This window comes from Denticeps clupeoides, chromosome 12, assembly GCF_900700375.1.
Source record: "Denticeps clupeoides chromosome 12, fDenClu1.1, whole genome shotgun sequence".
Lineage (NCBI taxonomy): Eukaryota > Metazoa > Chordata > Actinopteri > Clupeiformes > Denticipitidae > Denticeps > Denticeps clupeoides.
This window is the reverse complement of record NC_041718.1, coordinates 13,435,582-13,458,572: the sequence shown is the minus strand read 5'-3', so window position 1 is coordinate 13,458,572 and position 22,991 is coordinate 13,435,582. Positions and strand designations below refer to the sequence as shown.

Here is a 22,991-nt window from a genome sequence, read left to right as displayed (position 1 = left end):
TATTACGTTTTATTATCACATATTACGTTAAAGACGTAAAAGTGTAATATTTGGTTATGTTTGCAATATTTGCATATTGGTTCATTGTATACTTGCAACATTTGCAATACTGTGGTCTGTAGCAGTCGCAGTTCACTGCATATCATACCGTGTATGACTATGTATGTGACAAATAAAATTTGAATTTGAATTTGAGGACTCTTAACCTCTAGGCCACCAACTTGGCTTGTTGGCTTGTTGAGCAATTCTGACTCTAGACGACTTGGTCATTGCAGTATGTGTGTCACGACTACGGACTTACGGGGGAAGGGTTTTTATTATTAAACTGATGGCCACCATGAGCAATTTCAGACACCTTCTGTGGGCTGTCATGAACAAGCAGAGGAGCCTCTTCTGTCATAGGACGCTTCTCCCCATGTCCAGAACCAACAGACTTAAGAAATCTCTTGTCCCATAAGTCATCAAACTGTTGAACTCCTCGCTGAGGGGCAGGAGGGGGACAGAAGGACAAAGGAGGACAGGGAGGAGCAGGAACAATTAGTCTAATCAAACACAAATGGACAATTAACATTACTAGGACACATGGCTGTGCAATTAACCCACGCAGTAATCATTTAATTATTAGTTTGACCTTTTTATTACTGTGTGATTGGTGTAAATTTATGTAAATTTTGTTTATCATATTTTTATGTCACTTATCTTCTTGTATTCTATGCTAGTGTACTGCTGCTGAGGTTCCATGAGGAACCTTCCTGAGGGATTAATAAGTTCTACCTACGAAATTGTTATAATACCATTATACCATTACACAAAATAAACATACAAAATCTTTATTAATATTTGACAGACTAACAAAATACACAGGTTCATTTACAGTGAAAGAAATCCTAAAAAAAAATCAATTATGGCCTGGTGCAACATTTGACTTTGTCTCGGTTTATGAGGAAACCTTTGCCTTGACTCGTTTCGCTTCACAGTATATACAGCACATGTTAATTTATTATTAAATAAAATCTCATATTACTAACATTGTCCACCAGACACAGCATACTACAAAACTACTTGTGTTTTAAGAAGATGGAAAAAGTCCCACTTTCAAACAAAGTTTTTTATCATCTGAGGCACCATCTCAGAATCTTGTGACTGAGTCCATGTCCTGTATCTCCTGTATTTTTATCGTCTTGTCGCTGAAATCCGGGTTGTCTATTCCCACCTCGGCATTGTATGGTATCTTCTCAGTGAGCTCCGACGTCTGCAAAAGTTGAATTTATTTTAGGGCAGGTTGCTGCGACCAGAGATCGCAAGAGTTCAAAAGTAAAGCTGCGATGGATTAGAGCACTTTCTGTCCTTTACCTCGGAAGACTCTCTCTTACAGCCAGAGCAGATTAAGTCACTCTTTCCAACGAACAACTCTGGCCGTACCTTCCGCTGTTTACAGCCGCCTGAGAGGGGACAGCGGAACTGCGAGTGAGGACATGACTGGGCGAGAGACATGTGGACAAGTAGTGAAGTTCTCACCTGTGGCTGCACTGACTACGATTCCCACGATCATGGCAGTCAGCGTCCCCACCGGACAGAAGTAGAGGTATGACAGGGAGTACCAAGAGTCTGCCAGGGCAGGCCTGTCAGTGGTAGCAGGGATCATTGGTTACATGTCTGCGGGTTCTCTACCGCAATATGTAAGATGAGAAGATAAAATACTAAGTAGGCTTGCCGCGGTGCTGGAGTGCTCGTAGCTGTGCTCGTCCACGGAGACACTGTGGTTGCGTTTATAATGTCTGTGCAGCCCAGTGTGCTGAGAGGGAGTGGAAGGGTCTTATCGGGCCCGGGGGGGTATATTTGTGCTCCTATTCCTACCCAGAGTGTCAGAATCAGACCAGTGATCAGACCCGCCAGTCCTCCCTTTAAGAAATAAGATAATTACTGTTGTTATAATTCCAGTGGAAACTTGTCTCAGAGTTAAAAGCCAGATTTTCAGACTTACTTTTGAATTGGCACATCGGAAGAACATGCCCAATATGTAGATGCCTAGGAGGGGCCCGCTGATCATCCCAAATATGGACAGGGCTGCCTGATGAGGGAGTAATATGTTATATAACTGACATGTCATATATAAACCAGCAGGTGGTGCTAAAGGTTCACTGGTTGTCCAGAATGTACCTGCAATACGCTCCCCATTAAGGAAGCCACGCCTGCCATCCCAATGCACAGACCTCCGAAAAACACACCTGGTAAAAGCGAGAGTGCATTAAGAACAAAAGATTATTCTGCATACGGTTATTTGTCACAAACATGCTCCTCTGTGTAGAGCGAGAATGAAAACTCACTAAGGCCCATGTTTATCCAGGAAACCTGTCTCTCTGTCAGGCTGGGCAGCGCAGGCTTCAGGAAGTCTTCCACCGTGACAGCCACCAGAGCATTAATGCTGGAGGACACAGTGCTAAACACACACATGGTTCAAATCAACATGGGCAGCCCAAGCATCCCATATCGTTTATAGCATGTAAACCGGTGCAAATGCGGTGAATGTCATTGTGCATCACAGCATGTGGTCACCCGTCACCCTTAGTGGGCAGCCATGACAGGCGCCCGGGAGCAATGTGTGGGGACGGTACAAGGTCAGTGACACTTGGCAGTTCGGGATTTGTCATTGTGATATACATCACAGCAGCACAGTGACACAACGAAATATGTCCTCTGCTTTTAACCATCACCCTTGACATGACAGCCGAGGAGCAGTGTGTGGGGACGGTACTTTGCTCAGTGGCACCTCGGCGGCTCAGGATTCCACCACTGCCCATTTGAAAAGTGCATGGGGAACACTGCTGTGTTGTTCTCTTCAGTGTGTGTGGATTCTAGAACCATCTCTGTTTCTGCAGGTTACAGGAAGGGTGGAGTTCTTACCTGAGCGTTCCACTGTACGCTGCAGCCACAAACAATCCAGGGATTCCGGGGAAAGCAGCTAATATGTCCATCACCAAATATGGAAGAAGCTGTTTTCGCACATTCCAACACAGTAGCTAAGCATCTTATCTTGAAATAATGTTTGCATCAATACAAAAAATGTGCAGCATTGGCTTATGGCCATACATTAATTAAGAGCAATTGACCTGATCAGAAGTGTCCACATCGCCATTGCTTAGTGGGTCACAGTCCTTGTAAACGGAGTACATTGTGAGGCCACTGAGCATAGCCAGGCTTACAGTGACCCACAGCCCCACCATATTTACATACAGAGACCTGCCAAACGACAATGAGGCGTCAGTTGAAATGAGTCCCATATGAGACACACCTCTATCCAGACTTACTCACATCTTTGCATGGGTCAGGGTTCTGCAGGAGATGTAACGCTGGACCTGGGATTGATTGATGGAGTAGATGGATGCCCACATCAAACTTCCTCCCACAACAATTGTCCAAAATGTATGACGTTTCAGAGGATCTGGGTCAAAGCTATGGGAAAACACGAACAAGTCTGCTCAGCTGTGGCTTCACATTGGCCAGCACAGTGATAATGTACACTACCAGTCAAAAGTTTGGACGAACCTACCAATTTGTTGCTCTTGCTTTTTTTTTTACATTAAAGAATAAAACTGAAGACGCAGGACTATGAAATAACACATGTGAAGAACACAAGTGCAACATTTGAGTCTATACAAAGCAGGGAGCTTTTGCTATGGCAGCAGTTCACACTCTTGGCTTCTCTCTACCACCTTAAGTTAGACAGCGGGGATGGTTGCTTATCACTCATGTTGATGAGCAGCTCATTAAGCGGCTTGTGAAGTTGACAATAATGAACAAGGCAATCATGAAGCTAAAAGGAGGCGACTCAGAAAAAACAGATTCATCAAACATAATTCACTTTCTCCTGCTACCAAAATATTTCTTGAATAGGATTCTTCAAAATGGCTCCATATTGGTCCCCAGTGGTCACAGAGTAGGTGCGTGCAAGCTTTTGACTGGTAGTGTATCAGTTTGGACACTGTCAAGTTGCTTAAGCTACATAGTGAAGTACATGATGATTATTATCCATACTCAAAAGCCTCCAGCCGTCCTCCTTGCCGCGCATCCTCCCAGATTCGTCCCAGGCCTCCTCGCAGCACCGCCCCTCGCGCGATCACTGCCACAAAGCCCGTCAGCATAATAACCATCTGGAACACGTCTGTCCATATGACCGCCTTCAGGCCACCCTGCACAGCCAATCCCCGCGCGGGGTTGAGCACACAGCCACAGGGCACAATACTGTATATACGTCACTCAAGGGCTTACTGCATGTTTTCAGGGGTCACACCTGTAATTGAGAGTTATTACTGTGCATGCTTCGGCATGTTACTCACCAAGGTGCAGTAGATGATGCACACTGTCCCTGTGGCTACCAGCACTCCCCAGAGGTCCAGTCCCGTGACTGAAAATGACAGCAAAGTAGTGTTATAAGGAGGTTTGTGTGTAAATTCATTCATCCATCTATCATCCATCTAAGGAGCAGCAGAAGCTATCAGTGTGCACTGCAGAGGCGGTCATATTTAACAAACCATGCAAAACCATTGATTTTGATTGGTGCGTTTTGCAATGGTTGTAAATTTCATGTGGGAATTCTGCTCCATTCCACAGTACCTGATATTTAAGATCTTATTCTGTTTGGAGAAACGAAAAAGTCACTCTGTCAGGTCATGGACATAAATAGGTATGTAGCCTTCTTGGGTGTGTGCAGAAAATGCCTGAGGGGGGCTTTCATGTCAGTGTGCTGCATTGCTATCTTGTGTTCATACATGCCCGTGTTACCTGAACATCAAGAACTGATCCAGAACGAAGTTGCTTGGGTCAAAACAGAACATACTAACTTGACCTAAACAGAGCAGTCTTATCAGGAGTCTTATCAGAACCTTGTGTGAACGTGTGCTTGTATCACCCTGGATAAAGTACTTCATATTCTAATGAAAAATGATCTTTATGGCGTCAGCACCGTCAGCCAGCTGTGCCGTGCTGAATAAAAAGCATTAGTTTAGCCTGTGACTCACTCTGGTTTAGCGCAAGTGCTGGTGCGTAGATAACCATGCCTGTGTAGAGGGCCTTGGAAACAAAATAACAGTAATTAGGTGATTAGCTGAATTGGGAAACTCACATTTTGCACATTCAAAAGGCAGGTACATTAGTCTAAAGTGGAAAATGAAATACATTTAACATGACAAACTGTGGATTAACTGCTTATCCCAGATGGAAACTGGGAACTCAAAATGTGTAACGATACATTTTAGTATTGTATTGTTTAGGATAAATAATGAATGTAACAGCTGTATAATAGTTTTACTGTATATTGTCATGAATGTGTTATAAATGTTTCATGAGATAAGGTGATCCTTTATTAGTCCCAGAAGGTGGAAATGTAGCTTATTGTGTAGTTTTGTGTATTACTCACTGTCTGTACAATAAACATTGAAGTCCCAATCACTCGTATCAGCTTATTGAATCGCATCTCCAGATACTAGAATAAAAGAATAAAGCTGCTTTAAAAAAGAAATGATTAATTCCAGAGTTATGTCTTCTACAGTGGTGTGAAAAACTATTTGCCCCCTTCCTGATTTCTTATTCTTTTGCATGTTTGTCACACAAAATGTTTCTGATCAAACACATTTAACTATTAGTCAAAGATAACACAAGTAAACACAAAATGCAGTTTTTAAATGATGTTTTTTATTATTTAGGGAGAAAAAAAAATCCAAACCTACATGGCCCTGTGTGAAAAAGTAATTGCCCCCTGAACCTAATAACTAGTTGGGCCACCCTAGCAGCAATAACTGCAATCAAGCGTTTGCGATAACTTGCAACGAGTCTTTTACAGCGCTCTGGAGGAATTTTTTTTTAAGGTCATGCCACAACATCTCAATAGGATTCAGGTCAGGACTTTGACTAGGCCACTCTAAAGTCTTCATTTTGTTTTTCTTCAGCCATTCAGAGGTGGATTTGCTGGTGTGTTTTGGGTCATTGTCCTGCTGCAGCACCCAAGAGCACTTCAGCTTGAGTTGACGAACAGATGGCCGGACATTCTCCTTCAGGATTTTTTGGTAGACAGTAGAATTCATGGGTCCATCTATCACAGCAAGCCTTCCAGGTCCTGAAGCAGCAAAACAACCCCAGACCATCACGCTACCACCACCATATTTTACTGTTGGCATGATGTTCTTTTTCTGAAATGCTGTGTTACTTTAACGCCAGATGTAGCGGGACACACACTTTCCAAAAAGTTCAACTTTTGTCTTGTCGGTCCACAAGGTATTTCCCAAAAGTCATTTTGAGATGTTTTTTAGCAAATTTGAGACAAGCCTTAATGTTCTTTTTGCTTGGAAATCTGCCATGCATGCCGTTTTGCCCAGTCTCTTTCTTATGGTGGAGTCGTGAAAACAGACCTTAATTGAGGCAAGTGAGGCCTGCAGTTCTTTAGATGTTGTCGTGGGGTCTTTTGTGGCCTCTCGGATGCGTTTTCTCTGCGCTCTTGGGGTAATTTTGGTCGGCCGGACACTCCTGGGAAGGTTCACCACTGTTCCATGTTTTTGCCATTTGTGGATAATGGCTCTCACTGTGGTTCGCTGGAGTCCCAAAGCTTTAGAAATGGCTTTATAACCTTTACCAGACTGATAGATCTGAATTACTTTTGGTCTCATTTGTTCCTGAAGCTCTTTGGATCTTGGCATGATGTCTAGCTTTTGAGGTGCTTTTGGTCTACTTCTCTGTGTCAGGTAGCTCCTATTTAAGGGATTTCTTGATTGAAGCCGGTTTGGCAGTAATCAGGGTGACTACAGAAATTGGACTCAGTTATTTTTTCACAAGGGGGGCAATCACTTTTTCACACAGGGCCATGTGGATTTGGACTTTTTTTCTCCCTTAATAACGTAAACCTTCATTTAAAAACTGCATTTTGTGTTCAATTATGTTATCTTTGACTAATAGTTAACAGTTTTTGATGAGCAGAACATTTAAGTGTGACAAACATGCAAAACAATAAGAAATCAGGAAGGGGGCAAATCGTTTTTCACACCACTGTATGTGTCTTTTCTTCTTACCTCATATGTGCTGGTGATGCCCAAACGGTAGAACAGTGGGACAAAAACCTCTGCAGTGACGGTGGACATGATGGAGTAGGAGAAGCAGAAGAGCCAAAAGGCCGTTCCAAAGCGGTAGGCTTCTGCCGGTGTTCCGATGACCGTAATGCCTGACATGAAACTGGCAGTGAGGGACATGGCAACCGGAACGGCTGTCATTTGTCGACCCCCCAGCAAGAACTCTGCACTGCTGGTCTCTTTCCGTCCTCGTAGCGCTTGAAACAAGCCAATGCCAGCCGCTCCGAGGATAATGAGGACAAAAACGACATAGTCCCAGACTGAAAAGAGGGCCACCGGGCCCCTGCCATCAACCATGATAAAAAAAAAAAATGACACCAAAAAAAATGACACCAAAGCCTGTTCTCAAATCACCAAATTATTATCTATAGACCAATTAAACCTGTTAACCTCGCCTGACAGTTTACATACATTTATAAGAATCGCTTTAGTGTGTAACAGTTCTAAAATACTAATAAAAGAAAGATGAATTAAACAAACGTCAGTTACAATCACATTGCAAAAACAAAGAAGTCCGTTTCATAAAAAAATACCAACGGATTTTTCTTAGAATGCCAAAAAAGTGGTGCAAACGAGGAGGTTGCAGTCAAAGAGAAAAATCCAGGGAGTATTCCAGAGAATTTAACGAGAACTCCTTATCACACTTCAGCAGCTGTCTGGGAAGGCGTCCCGGTGTACTTTCTTGGAGGACTGCTGGTTATGAGCAAGAGATCCCTGCAGTTGACCACAAAAAGCCCAAGTTAATCATCCCTCAAGACCAAAAGATACAGTCACTCACCGCCCTCTCAGAGTAATAGGAACATTTTCTTCTGAGACTCTATTCATGAGCAGAACAATTCATCAAATATTTGATTTTCCTAAATCGTTTTTATTTCCTTAAAGTCTCAAAGTAATTCGGTGTGCACCTAAACCAGGCATGTACAGTATGTCCTGCAAAAGTCACAATCCTTGACACAAGCCAGAATGACGATATGCCTATAGCACTGAAAAGGAAATTTAAAAAGTCCTGCTCATATTCTACTTACATGTAGGATTTTATATGCTCCACTTTCCTGTGCCATAAATTTTTTCTGCTGTGTTTATCAGTATAATTTTATGAATATGGTTACACTTTGAACTCTTAAACTGATTCATTATGCTGTGTTCAAAATAAAAATAAAATTGCTAGCAGCTGTAAATGTTAAATGAGTACAGAGAGCATGCAACATTACATAATATAACAATTTTGTGTCCCAAATGGAATTACAAAATAATCTGACATTACAAAAGCTCTGGCCCATATCACTTTTGTTTGGTTGAATATTTTACAGGACAAAATCACACTAGTAAAGGCCTGCATGATCACATTCATTTTGTGGGTCCTACAGGAAATGGTCAGGATTCCTACGGTCATTAAGAACATGGAAAAGTCATGGAATTTTACAAGAGGCCTTAAAACGTTTTCAAGTCCAAAAATAAACATATAAAGTTATGGAAAAGTCATTGAAATTGGAATGACACATGAACGTATAACGGAGTTCATGCAAGACTGCACGTGAAACGTTTTTCTACATTTACAAATACATCGTTTAAAGCTTCAGAGAAGCCTTAGGGTAATTGAAATTCATGGAAATTTTAAAAGTGTGGAATAGAATTATCAAATTTACGTGTGGGATACTGACTTTGCACTTATTGTGTTGAATGTTTATTCAAAGGAAAAAATATGAAAGATTGCATGATAAAAAACCTTGCGGTATAGGAACCAGTAAATCACGCGTCCTTTGAAGACTGATCAGTGACAGCTATAGCACAGATTACGTGGCTGCAAGCGAGGTACTTCTCGCTAGTTTCCTGTGCAAAGGAAGCATCCTTACAGTTGTCTGCCGAGCCATGTTTCCTGACATCGTCGCTTAGCCTATTTCCTAATCTTTATCATTTTGTAATTCTGTGTAAGTGTTGTGGGGTTAAATGTTGTGGAGTCAGTACTCTCTGGTTTCAGTCTGACAGAGACACAGAACTGTCTGAGCAATGATTAACTTTAAATGAAAACACAGGGCCATAAAGACACTTTCAAATGACTGAAGCCAATGGTGGCAGGTTCATCATTGAGGAAGAACAGACGCCACAATGGTTACACATTCATGTCCATTTATATGTTTGGATTAGATATACTTTGCTATCCATATTGACTTTACAGCATCCATATTATTGCTATGCTATAAATATTAGTTAATTGGAAGTTTTTCCTGTACAGTCCTGTACTTTAATATCATAGAATTCTGCCCTGCTTTTCTCACAATTCGTTGTTAAGTTGTTTTTTATCTACATGTCAGATTTAATATTTGCTAAGTGTAAAGTGAACCTTCTGTTCAAGTGAACCGCCACACATTTATAATGTGTATTACATTAAGTACAGGTTATCATATGCACGTGGGGCTGTTGCAGTAGTCCAGTGGATAAGAGGGAGAATATTACAGTTACAGGCTGAACTTCGATGGGAACAGAACTTCTTGAACAGTTCTGAATGCGCTGGGGAGGAAGAACATGACGAGCAGCAAACAAAGTACGGATTTTTCGCTCACTTTTCATTGCTTTCCTCTTTAGATGTCATTGCCAACAGCATGATGGTATTAGCAAAGATCTGAGAACAATTTCACAACCTCTTTTTTTCAATGCTTGACTTATTATCCGGGCTTTATGTAAATGCACAGGAGTCCACAGCAGACCTGATGGTAAATAAAAAACTCATGCCTTTCCAATCAGTTACAGCCTGACAAAAGAGGTGATAATGAAATCCACTTCAAAAATCATTAACTCATTGTGTAGAGGTTAAACATGGCATTCCAAAAATATGGTCTATGGTCTTAACTTTCTTTACTTTCGTCATGTTTCTAATAATAAAAAAGGTTCCTGCAATTGATCATAATAAAATAGTCGTTTTATATTTGTTTTATTCCTGGTATTTTAACTGCTGTGCTTCAAAGATTCTTTATCGTATGTCTTTCACAACATAAATGATGTATTGATTTTCTAAAGGTTACTTGTTAGGGTAACTTATTAATTGCTTGCCTTGTTTGCTAATTTATTATGCGATAAGAGATGCTCTTTCAACTGTTATCTGTTAGAATGTGAAAGAACACCTCATTTATCCTTGCCTAATGTTACACAACTTAAACTATATATGTTATATGCCATCAATTGTCAGACATCAGATTTTGGCTAAACGAGGCATTTCAGGAGCAAATGTAGATAATACAGTATTATAATAATAAGAGAAAAGGAGTTTATCTTTTATCTGAAAATATTAAAATAGTTTTTCTTTTACTGGAAATGAAGTGAAGCGTCTCCAAATTTCCAATAAATGGAAGTTTAAATATTGTTTCCTGTCATGTTGCCAATTTAACTTTATAGTACAGAGAAAACTTTGAACTTTATCACGCAATGATATGGTTCCTTTAATGAGATGACTGATTGACATGTCTTGGTCAGCAATGAGAGAGAAAAAAAAGCTTATTACAACCAAATTCTTGTAAAAACTGAAAAGGTTGATGCATTTACAAGTTGCATTACAAGATTATAATTTTTTTTTTTCTAAGAACAGGTGATTTAAAGCACCACGTCATAGCCAAGGTGGAGACAGACATTAATCTTTAACTTCCAAACTGATGTATTCTGGTAAAAAAAGGAATATTGCACCTGTCCATGTGACACCCTGCTTCTCCCCTGCAGCAGCATGCCCTGCACATGCAGGTTATGCCGAATGATGGAGGCATATTGGTCAGTCTTGGATTTGAGTGAGGGTAGAGGACAGAATGTGTTGGGGAGGGATGATCAGGTCCTTTGTGTCTGCTGCTGCTGTTGGCCAAGGAGAAAGTGTGGAGAAGGGGAAGAGGGCAATAGGACTGAAGTTTGTTCAGTGGAAAGGTGAAGTAACCAAGGAGAGTTAGAGGGGTGTCAATGGAAAAATTGTTGACTATTGTGTCCAAATCATCAATAAAGGTTTAAAGTGGCCTGGGAGGATCACTTCTCACTATGAGATAGATGTTCACTGGAGAAGAAATCGAAACTGCATGGAACTCAATGAAAGATGTGAAGGTACAACTGAGGTACCACCACCTTTCATGGCTTAAAATGCAGAAGGTACACTCCGTTGTGTGCACTGTGTGCTGTGCTTCACAATGACAATCTCTTCACTTTCACTTTCTGAAAGCATAAGCATAGGGGAGAGCAGTTGGTGTAGTTGTGTTCTGAAGGGATGGCCAAGTCTCGGTTAATGCCGAAAAGTCATGGGAGTGGATAGTAGTGAGGGCAGAGATGAGCTGTGGGGTGGCTCATGAAAATGAAGTCATTATCATTGTGATACATAGCACAGCACATGGTGCACACAACAAAATGTGTCCTCTGCTTTTAACCATCAACCTTGGTGAGCAGCGGGCAGCCATGACAGGTGCCCGGGGAGCAGTGTGTGGGGACGGTGCTTTGCTCAGTGGCACCTTGGCAGTTGCCGGCAACCTTCTGATTACAGGGCCACTTCCTTAGCCGCAAGGCCACCACTGCCCCACTCATGCTTAATACTGGCCACCCTATTGGCCACCCCAAGCACTGCATCACAGTTGTCTCTGTGTTTTTTCCGTGCAGAACCATTCAACACTGCAATGGCACTTTCCTTGCGGTTTGACGTAATGCAGGTTGTACTGGCTATGTATTCAAAAGGTGTGCTATTACTTTCATAAGCGATCCAAGTATGCGTAGTCAAGCTATTCCGTTCAAACAATGGTACTTTTTTAATCTTCTCCACCACTACCAGCATTCAAAATACTGTAGAGGTGGTTTAGTTGCTAAACCCCTTAATGTCTGAACCAAGAAATAATGGACAGAAAATTCAATTTTGTTTTTATCTTTTTATATCTCATGGAAACTTAGTGGGTCGCAGAATCAGAAATGCAATGTCTCAGGTATGATACACATGGGATACACAAAGGGTTAAACAGCCCTGTATTTTTTTTTGACACATGTGTGCCAACCTAAAATGGCAACAGATCCATCCTGGCCATCCCACTGAAAATGTCCTGGCTCCAGAGCCCACCTACCACCCATTTTTGAGAAGTAGATGGCAATAGGGGTAGACAAGGTTGCTGTTAAGTAGTTACTGGAATAGGTTTCAGGCACACAATGGCAGTTTAGCAAAATGGATGGGTTAAAAATGGCACACAATGGCAGTCCGGCAAAATGGATGGGTTGAAAATGGAAGAGGGAGAGAAGGTTTGGGTGCATTGACCTTCACTAAACCCTGACCCCTAATTCACACCTCTGGGGAACATGTGAAACTTCCACTGATTAAACACCTGAGTATGCTAATAGATAGGGAAACTTTTGAGCTAACTGAGCTTAAAAATAGACAGCAAACAAAGTTCACATTTACATACATTTACTGTACATTTTGGCAGACACCCTTGTCCAGAGTGACTTGCATCTCAGGTCACCATCAGTGAAAGTTAGCAGTTCTGGTTCACTAGGACCCCAACTTTGAATACAATCATTCTGTGCACACTGTTGTTGTTTTTCTTACATAAGTTAGACTACAACAGTTTAGAAGTTAGTTTAAGTATAAAACATATAGTCATATATATATTTTTAAGTTTAGATTCCAACCTTTCCAGAAGAGATTAATACAATGATGGCCTTCGCAGGGACATTTCATTTTGATTAAACGTCAACAACTGATGTCAGCAACTGATTTTATTTTATGTTATTTGTATTTGAACAATGTATGTCCATAATTGTCTATTATTTAATTGCTGCTAGTCTCTGAGAGTGATTAACAATCACAACATTTACCAAAATCACAAACAGAATGTCTCAATGAACAGATCCCCAAACAGACCCCTAATACCCTCAAGCTTAGACCCTTTCTGAACACAAGGAAAAACTGCTAAAAAGCCCCTTCCAGGGTAGAAAGAGCATGCAATGGTCCACCATGGTGTATTGAAGAATGTATTTCCAGAAGACACTAGACAGGGTATGTTTTAGCTAGCCCAGTGTCACAGTCCACAGATACAAGTATATGTCCACAATGATGACCGTGGTCTGTTGTTCTTTCTTTGGCACTGATCGTGGGGTGGCTGGAGTAACATCTTGGTGCATCTCACACAGGTGGCAGTTCGGCATTAGGATCCAGAGTAGTTCATAGAAATGCTAAGTGGTTACGGTTAAATGACAGGTTTACACATCAATCTACACAGTACAGCTTTCTTCACATCTTCATCAAAGTGTTTGTGCAATTTACCTATCATGGAATGATTGGCTAATTACAGTATCTGACAAAAGTCCATACACCCCTGAAGAAATGACACTTTGATCAAATGCAGTCAGTGTACAGTTTGTATAACAGTGTAAATTTGCTGCCTTCTCAAAATAACTAAACACACAGCCAATAATATCAGACAATAATGTCTAAACCACTGGCAACAAAAGTGAGTACACCCCTAAAATGTCATGAAAGTAGAAGAAAGAAAGTGAAGTGACTGTCATTGTGATACACAGCAGCACAGCACATGGTGCACACAGTGAAATGTGTCCTCTGCATTTAACCCATCACCCTCAGTGAGCAGTGGGCAGCCATGACAGGTGCCCGGGGAGCAGTGTGTGGGGACGGTGCTTTGCTCAGTGGCACCTTGGCGGATCGGGATTCGAACCGGCAACCTTCTCATTATGGGGCCACTTCCTCAACGGGGCAGTGGTGGCATATCAGAGGGTCTTTCTCACTTTCTTTCTTAACCGCTAGGCCACCACTGTCCCTAGCATGTGACTTGTTAGTGTTCATTTTGGACGAGATGATGCAGGCCATCAATAAGAAATGCAATAAAGTAGTTCATTCTTGATATTTAAAATCATGAAGGATTACTTGTTTCTGTTGTAAATTACACCATTTAGTTCACACCTTCACTCAATGTTAAACCATTATTCAAATATTTAATTCTCAATTCTCACTATTACGCTGAAGCACATAAACCTGTGGTCTGGAAGTGGATGAGTGACCTCAGGGAGAGACCAGCGATTCATACCCACCTGCACTTTAAGATATGCAAGATAAGGGGCACTGGGATAAAGGAGGATTATACAGGATGTATAAAAACTGAAGCCCCTCAGTTGTTGCAGCAGAAGAACCCAGGTGAGTAAAATGCTTTTGGCTTCGACATTTCACCAAAGTTAAATGCGGTTCTACATGCATAACATTTGCATCAGTCAACAAAGCTATGCAGGTTCTTGCATTGTTGATTGTATGAATAATGCGAACAGTGATAGAGAGAGTGTTGACTGTCTCTTCTCATCACTTCAGAATTTCTGGATGGAAATGGCTGCTGCACTACTTTTCTGTGCTCTTCTGTGCCTCCTAACAAAACTGGCTTTTCCCATGTGTGTTCTGACCGATTACACACTGTATGTGGAAAAGCAGGAGTGTGATTTCTGTGTGGCCATCAACACCACCATCTGTATGGGCTTCTGTTTCTCCAGGGTAAGTGACCTGAGCTCAGTTTTCATGTGCTGCAGACTATTTACGGGCAGCTGAACAACTGAAGTGGGGGGATAAATGAATTGATGGGATTTTAATGGCATGGCGTGGCCTTTTAGAGGGAGGGGTCACTGCAAATCATTTTAAAAAAAATGATCAATACAAAGTGAATGATCACCTTAATTTAATGACGAAACCCCCTATCCATTACACTGATAGTCTTATGGCTTTAGGTACAAAGTTCAATATCTGGAAAAAGGACACACTGCTGAATAGCGACCAAATGTTACGAAGGAATAGGAGAAATGACAGAAACTGGCTGTATAACAAGATGTTACAGTTGTGTTGCAGGACTTGTGTGAGTGTTAGTGTTTGTGCGCCTGGCAGGACAGTAACATGAAGGAGCTGGCAGGGCCGCGTTTCCTGATCCAGCGAGGCTGCGCCTACCAGGAGGTGGAATATCGTACCGCGGCGCTGCCCGGCTGCCCCCTGCACGCTGATCCCCTCTTTACCTACCCTGTGGCCCTCAGCTGCCACTGCAGCACGTGCAACACTCACAGCGACGAGTGTGCCCACAAGACAGGCCACGTCGGCGGCATGTGCTCCAAGCCAGTGAGACCCCTCTTCCCTTACCCCGACCAGAGCTATTACAGCCAGTACGACTGATAGTTTCACTTTACTGGTTTTTCATCGTGGGTTTGTAATGCAAAATCATCGTAGGTGATGTTGATGCCTGCACATGCATTTATTCGAAATAAAAAGTGACCTTGTGTCCTTGCCCCAGTTGACGTCAGGCTGTTTTTGTAACCCTGTTTTGGAAGTGACAGGACTCCTTGTTTACTACACTGTGGCCAGCCATTCTTCACCCCGTGTTCCCTTTACGTATTGTTCATGAGTCTGTTGTTAGCCTGTCATGGCTCACATGGTCTCCCATTCTGACTCACTGTGCTGCTGATCCTTGCCAGGAAATGCCATGAATACAAATCCATTAAAGCTGGACACTGTAAATAGACTCTGCTAATCGGCATTAATCACATCCTGACGTTGTACGCGGTAAACTAGAGTACGCGGTAAACCCACATCTACACACGACGTGAGCTTAGGTCATGAATTGTCTGTGTTGTCACGGCAAGGAAAAAGAAAAGAAACCATAAAGTCAGTAGTCAAGCTAGTAACTTTTATATATAAAGTTAAAAACACTGTGCTGTTGTACTGTATGGCATTTATATGAAACGTTTTATTGTAAATTGCACATATATTTTTTTCCTGAAGAAGATTTTGAGCAGCCGTATGTTTCGTGGGAGTAGATCATGAGACAGTAAAGCTTAGTGACAAGACAATGAATGTCGCGGGTGGGACAGCTGCAGTGTATTTATAAGTTACAACCTCAGATGGAATGCTGTCATGTGATTTTGCCTGTGACAGAAATGTAATTCAAGAGCGTTTCTTCTCATCTGCTACAAACAAACGTTATGACGTCACATTCTTTAAGCTCGAGAACCAGTTATGACAATGAGCACTGTAGCTGTCCCTGAAGTAGAACTTCCTGAAATAAATAGTTATACTATACCTATACTTTTATTTGTACTTCGAGTGATGTTTCATGCACCCTACATGTGGAATAAACTAGCTGTGTAGGCCAAATACATGTTGAATTTTTTTACCAGGTTATTTATGCCATTCCACACTAATCCACAAATCATGTGATCTTATGAGTGGAATAACTTGATTAATCACATGAAAATATGATGCTTCACATGGACAACAAAGGCAGACAGTGTTGTGTTTGAACTGCCAAAAACCTGATAATGCATTCTAATGGATAAAACAATAAACTTAGAGGAATTTGCCCCCTCAGCATTCTTTTGAGAATGGCTTTAGGCCGTACATACCTATCCTCTGCTATGCAGAGCAATGCACCATTTCATGTTTTTCTGTTTGGATTTAGGTCGTTCTGTACAGTTCTAAACTTGGTCACCATTTCAGCATGTTACTAGATGTTTTTCAGCAATCACAATCCTTGCATTGTTTTAAATGTCTGCAGACAAATGGGCTTATTTATTCTTTAACAAAAATCTAATGGAAATGGATTTTAATGTCGTTGCTAGACTGTTAGAACATAATAATTTGACTGCTATATCTAGGATTTGATGTAATTGCACATGTGCTCATGAGTAGGCACATTCACATATTTTACGTAGTAAGATAAATACTCACTCTGCATAGAAAGATAAGAAATGTGTTTCATAACTTTTGTGACTATTACACAATTTAGGATATTTGCCATGGCTCACAGCTCAGGACGTGTTTCGGGAATATTCTCATCATGCTGCTTATTTTCTGGACGCGGGCGAAAGTGGTGTTGATCTTCACACGAGTAATGAACCTGATCGGTCCTCGGTTGGTGAAGACCGCTATTCAATGTCGAGGCCCGAGGCCCGAGGCCCCACCCAAGAAGATCACGGCAGCCATTTTGAGACTCCACCAGGCCACGAGGCACACGGAAGCCGGAACGATTCCATTCACGCACGAATTTCGCTCCTGTCGTTTCGCGCACTTGTGATTTTTTGTTTTTGTTTTGTTTTACTTTTCTTGTTTGGGGAAAAATAAACAAATAAAATGACGTCGAATAATACACGAGCCGAGAGACGAGGTAACGGGTGGTGAGTCCACGCCTACGTTTTTCCCATTTGCCGGCGGTGGACCAATGAGCATGAGCCGTGCAAATTTGCGGACGCTGATTGGTGCAGCCGCCGCTGAAACCCGACACCCCGCCTCTCCATTTTTAAGAATCGGAGGAATTTTCCAGCGCTCACCCAGCGTCTTCACTCCACGGCGAGCGCTTTCCTCGTTTTCACTCGCTTCAGGACGCACTTTCCGTTCGCTAGGTGAGTTCTGTTGCTGTAAAACAGCTCCCCCTGTGTAGTTCCTTCCTTGTTGTCAGTTGATAGCCGTTTTTTATTTTGTTTCACAACGCGCTGTCATGGAAACTGGCTGGCGGTGACACAACAGATAACGTTGTTACCAATGAAATGCTTACATTTAGTTATTTTATTTATTTTGACTTGCACAATAATCGCCCAGTTTCTGCCCGCCAAGTCACCGAGCATTTCCTTTTTTGTGAAGTACAGGAAGTAAGTAGTGCAGGCTACGCGGTTTGTGTGTGTGTGTGTGTGAGTGTGTGGTCATTGTTCATGACTTGGCCTCTATGGAACTTGCATTCCGACGTTTTTTTTTTTTTAGCTGCACTTGAAAGGTGATTTCTGCAAGTTACGTTTCCGGGTTACGTTGTGTGTATGTCTGCTGGACTGTATTTGGGGATCGCGCCATAACCATAGATATAAGAATGTGTTCTTTTTATCTGGGTCCAGCATGAAGCTACACGCCCCTTTTAGCAACAGTGCAAATATTTACGTTAGAATACAGCGTCCTCGGTTATTTCTTTTTCTTTCTTTCTGACCTCTGACATGTCACTTTTTATTTTTACTGTCACGACCGTGACGTGGCGTCGCCTAGCCGCGCATGCGCGCTTCTCGGAATCAACTTTGGCCTAAATACGACCTCGGGTCCGTGGGCGTGGAGCTGAGTGGGAGTTGTAATCCCCCTGTGTGGGAAGAGATTAGTGTGTAGGTGTGTAAACCTCTTGCCGTTCCCTCTGCAGGTCGTTCACGGACGTTCACTGTGTCAAGTTCACCGTAGTACAAGATGTCTCAGCAACAGATGAGGTGATGTGCAGCCTTTCTGGTTTTTAATTATCCGTTTTAAACTGTAATATTCAATTAAATATTTATTTATTTTTATACACACATTTAGCCTCCCTGCCAAGCTGATCAACGGCGGCATCGCTGGCCTTGTTGGCGTCACTTGTGTTTTCCCCATCGACTTGGCCAAGACCAGGCTACAAAACCAGCGACAGGGCCAGCAGGTTTACAAGAACATGTGAGTCTTAATCAATCCCTCCCGCTTGCTCCTATGCGATCCCTGCCCGACTGGTGTCTGAACTGTGTGTCTTTTCAGGATTGACTGTCTGGTCAAAACTGTGCGATCCGAGGGATACTTTGGAATGTACAGAGGTAAGATCCGTTCACGTTCTTTGAAGTAACACTGCTTAATTGCCCTTGAGCGCTTTTATGAGTCAGTTTGTAGCATTGTGTAAAGTTAACAACGGCCGCGAAGCCCTTTTTTTGGCCGTAACAAACGGCACCATCAGATAAGACCGAAATGGGTGCTTGCATTGGCCTGTAATTTAGATGTTTTAACTGTATTAAATGTCTTTATTGGCACAGCAATTACACAGCTGTTTTACTTAGAACTACAGTTAACGTAATAAAGAGATACGTTGTAACTGGAGGCCAAAGGCTGGAAATTGAGGGGTTTTTTTTTTTTATATATATATTAGTTAATGAAAAGTTGCGGCCTCACAGCTGTGCACACTAAAGTGTCTCATGGAGAAGAAATGGGAGCAAATTGAATGGGCTCCCTTTTTGTGAGGAATGCTGTTTTGTTTGCATCTGTGTTTTTCACATTACAGACACGGATCCCCCCTGGGATATTGAAGGCTAGCCGATATGGCGCAGCCACGCTGGAGGCAAATCATTTAATGGTTCTTACAATATTGCTCTATTTTAATTAGGCACCAGTTTTATTTATTTATTTTATTTATTTGCTGTTTTATTCAGTATTTTGCTCCTTCTATCCTTTTTTTTTTTTTTTTTATACCTAATGAACTTGTACTCGTTCTGCTGTCCCTTCACCTCTGCTGTAATCTGACTCCTGTGCTCACGTCATACTAAGCTCTTGATAAGTGTCCTGTCTGTCCTTCATTTCTTCTCTTGCATTTTTTTTCTGTTCTTTTTAAATGTTGACCATTCTACTAAGTGTCTTGACCAGATGTCAAAATCATGATCCTGTCCTGTCTTCTCTGTTACTGCATGCGTTACATTTATTTCCCATCAATTTTATATTCCTTTATCAACTTTGTCTAATTATTCTCTTAATAACTAAAAAGCAAAATCCAATATGTATTATATAATATAAGATCCCCCTCCACGATCATTCCACAGAATTAGCATATTTTGCTTTGTTGTTGTACATGGTGTAATAAGTGTAAAGCTTTTGTTCTATGGTTTGATGGTGGTGGGGAATGTTTTGTATGTGCTGCTTTCACAGTGTAGAGCTTCTGGTTTTTGGACTCATTTGTTGTATTTTTTTTTTTAGGGGCTGCTGTAAATTTAACCCTGGTCACCCCAGAGAAGGCCATCAAACTGGCTGCAAATGATTTCTTCCGCCACCACCTGGACAAAGATGGGTATGTTGGGTTTAACTGAATCTTATAAATTATTATTATTAACAGTAATAGTTTTTGTGTAACATTTGCTGATAATAAACTTTTCTTTATTTCAGCAAGGGTTTGACTGTTTATAAGGAAATGTTGGCTGGCTGTGGTGCTGGCATGTGCCAAGTTATCATTACAACTCCAATGGAGATGCTTAAGATTCAGCTTCAAGATGCTGGAAGACTAGGTAAGATCTTTTCTGGCGTGAGCCTTTAGGATCATTGAACAGATTAAACCTGCTTGTAGACTGGACATTCCAGTCCCTGGGCATTAATAGTGTCTTTCCTGTTGCAGCTGCCCAGCAGAGGAAGCCTGGCATCATGTCCACCACAAAGCTGGTTCCTACCAACACAGTCCTGAGCCGCTCCTACAACGTCACCCCATCCCCCACAGCCAGGGCAGTGTCTGCAACTCAGATCGCCCGTCATCTGCTGCTCACACAGGGCATTCGAGGTCTTTACAAAGGCCTGGGAGCCACGCTCATGAGGTAACGGGACCAAGGACAAAGCCTGATTGGGGTTAACAACGCTTACAACCAGCCATCAACTTTTGATTTATTATTATTTTTTTCTCCATACAGGGACGTTCCATTTTCCATTGTATATTTCCCACTTTTTGCAAACATGAACAAGTTTGGCAAGCCGTCTCCTGAAGAGCCTGCACCTTTCTACTGGAACTTCTTGTCTGGTTGTGCTGCAGGCTCAACTGCTGCAGTGGCTGTCAACCCTTGTGATGGTAAGTGCAGACAGCTTTTTCATTGATGCTTTTTGTGCAATATGCTGATGTTCGTGTTTGTTTCATTGCAGTGGTCAAGACACGGTTACAGTCTCTGAGCAAAGGGGCAAATGAAGAGAGCTACAAGGGCGTGGTTGACTGTGTGACGTAAGACATAATTTGCAATTTAAAGTCATTCAGTCACTTTTTCAGTTAGTCTTGTTAATAAGCAGCTGTCTCCATCTCTTGACTACTTTCTTGTGTTTGCTTTTTTTGCAGAAAGATTATGCAGCGGGAGGGACCATCTGCATTCCTTAAAGGAGCAGGCTGCAGGGCCTTGGTCATTGCACCTCTCTTTGGCATTGCGCAAGTCATGTACTTTGTTGGCATTGGGGAATTCATCCTTGGACAAACACCTTTCAACCTTCTTTCTGCATAAGGGACACCTATAGACTAATCCCCAGAAATCGTCGAGAAATAACGATAATAATCATAGACGTACGGGGCAGCAACATGACCGCTCAGCAGTCTTGTGGCAACTGGTTACACTAGTTAACTTCCTCCTAACGTTACTGCACTTCCTCTTGTGGTTTAGCAGCTTGTTTGATAGGCTGTGCTCAACGTTGTTGCACTTGTCGGTAAGGGGCCTTCATGAGGAGTGGAGGGAGTGTGGCTTTGGCCTGTTCCCTCCAGGAAGTTCCACTAAGATTTCCCTCAATGAGGGAGTGATGACTGGTGTCGCAGGCACCTTGCGTTAAAAAAAAAATACAAAACACAGGCTTTTTTTTTTTTTTCTCTCTCTCTCTCTCTCTCTCTCTCGCTCTCTCTCTCTCGCTCTCTCTCTCTCGCTCTCTCTCTCGCTCTCTCTCTCGCTCTCTCTCTCTCTCTATATATATATATATATATATATTTTTTTTTTGTGTATAATTATTTTCCTTTACTTACTATTTGTCTGAAATATATGTATGTAATAAGTTAATATTTTCCTTTTTGAGTTACATTGTTAAAGAAAAGAGCTTGTCCTGGTTTGAAATGTTACTTGTGTTCCTTGGATTAAATGTTCAGTACTTGAACACTTTTCATTCCTGTTCTTAAAGCAATGTGCCCTGAGGCCACTTGATTTTTATTTTATTTTTTTTTAACCATATTAACCTCACCATACAGCTTTTGATGTCCTGTTTGACTAGAACTAGCATTTTTATACTCTGCAAAGTGATTTTGTGCAGGGTGTTTTTTGCTACTTTTGTGAATAGTTAACATGAGTTCATGAATATTTTTGTTTTTGTTTGCCTTATGAGGGGTTTTTCCCCTCCACTGTGGTGAGCCTTCACAGTATTAAATCTAACTCAGCAGTGCTTGGGCCTTTGTTTTCCAGGTCACTAATGTAAGGACTAAAATGTACACCTGAGGAAAAACTTGATTTTGTCTCTTATATCCACGTATGTTACACATTGTTGGGCTACTGAAACTAAATAAAAGCTCATCTGCTTATAAAATTAAAGTCTTTTTTTTTTTTTTTTCTCTCTCCACTCTAATGTAACAAACCAAAATGAAGCACTTTTATACACACATACATGTATATTCTTCCTGATGGGATATTATAAAATGTTGCTTAGATTCATGATGCCTGCTAGGTGCTCTGAATAATGTTATGGCACCAAGCCAGTGAGTTTTGGCCAGCTCAGTTAGGATTACCTGAAAGTGCAAGTGAGCACCGGGAAATACATGTCACTTGAGGAGCTGCATTTTATGTCACTAGGTGGATCCTCGACTTGCTCAGGAATCTCTTCAGGCTGCTTTAATTGGCCTTCTGTCTTCACTCTTGCTTTGCATATTCTTGCCATTGTGTTGCTGGCAATAAACAGTGTTGAGTTTACATAATCCTTGTTGAGCTCCCATCAGTTTGTTCGCTCATAACCACCAGTTAGCTCTGTATGACTGTTATTTACTTCACATATGATTGGCCTTTGTATTTTTTTACATATGGAATCAATCATGTTGTGTGCATGCATTGTATATCTAATCTAAAAATGTATTTAAATCATAAAACAAGCTCACACATATTCATATGATTTGTACAGACTACTCTTGAACAGCAGTGAAACAGCCTAAGGCTCCCAGATCAATGGGTGATTGTGGAATATTGTGAGAAGCCTATATTATTTTCAAGATCACATGATAAAAAAACTACGGGAAGTTAGTGCACCAAAAAAGCTGAAACTCTGGGCTACATTTCTTGAGAAATCTGTCTTTGCACGTCGGGGGTTTCTCTTGGGTTCAGTTTCAGTATCACTCCTGGTTACTGTTGACATTATGCCTTTAAGCTGTTCCGGTT

The 22,991-nt window shown here is 41.6% G+C and overlaps 3 protein-coding genes across 4 annotated transcripts; 2 read left to right on the top strand and 1 right to left on the bottom strand.

Annotated features, from left to right (window-relative positions):
* Positions 1-814: 814 nt before the first annotated feature.
* LOC114801207 (sodium-coupled monocarboxylate transporter 1-like) lies at positions 815-7,792 on the bottom strand. Its single transcript, XM_028999230.1, has 15 exons — positions 7,059-7,792; positions 5,417-5,482; positions 5,019-5,070; positions 4,338-4,405; positions 4,036-4,190; positions 3,313-3,453; positions 3,111-3,240; positions 2,905-2,993; positions 2,328-2,440; positions 2,161-2,228; positions 1,985-2,071; positions 1,715-1,902; positions 1,519-1,622; positions 1,354-1,442; positions 815-1,252 (listed from the first exon to the last, which is right to left on the bottom strand). The coding sequence occupies exons 1-15, from the start codon at positions 7,410-7,412 to the stop codon at positions 1,130-1,132; spliced, it is 1,827 nt and encodes a 608-aa protein (XP_028855063.1). The 5' UTR covers positions 7,413-7,792; the 3' UTR covers positions 815-1,129.
* A 6,411-nt stretch (positions 7,793-14,203) lies between these two features.
* LOC114801126 (thyrotropin subunit beta-like) lies at positions 14,204-15,395 on the top strand. The gene is made up of 3 exons (XM_028999114.1): positions 14,204-14,265; positions 14,434-14,610; positions 14,995-15,395. The coding sequence occupies exons 2-3, from the start codon at positions 14,443-14,445 to the stop codon at positions 15,271-15,273; spliced, it is 447 nt and encodes a 148-aa protein (XP_028854947.1). The 5' UTR covers positions 14,204-14,265; positions 14,434-14,442; the 3' UTR covers positions 15,274-15,395.
* Positions 15,396-17,364: 1,969 nt separating this feature from the next.
* Positions 17,365-21,455, top strand: LOC114801125 (mitochondrial glutamate carrier 1-like). Of its 2 annotated transcripts, XM_028999112.1 has the most exons (10): positions 17,365-17,495; positions 18,269-18,332; positions 18,421-18,546; positions 18,625-18,680; positions 19,825-19,915; positions 20,011-20,129; positions 20,237-20,429; positions 20,523-20,677; positions 20,749-20,824; positions 20,936-21,095. In XM_028999112.1, exons 2-10 carry the CDS (start codon positions 18,313-18,315, stop codon positions 21,093-21,095), a joined length of 996 nt encoding a protein of 331 aa, XP_028854945.1. In that variant the 5' UTR covers positions 17,365-17,495; positions 18,269-18,312. The 2 variants fall into 2 exon arrangements, with proteins under 2 accessions (XP_028854945.1, XP_028854946.1); XM_028999113.1 differs by lacking the exon at positions 17,365-17,495 and having other exon boundaries at positions 18,313-18,332; positions 20,936-21,455.
* Positions 21,456-22,991: the final 1,536 nt, after the last annotated feature.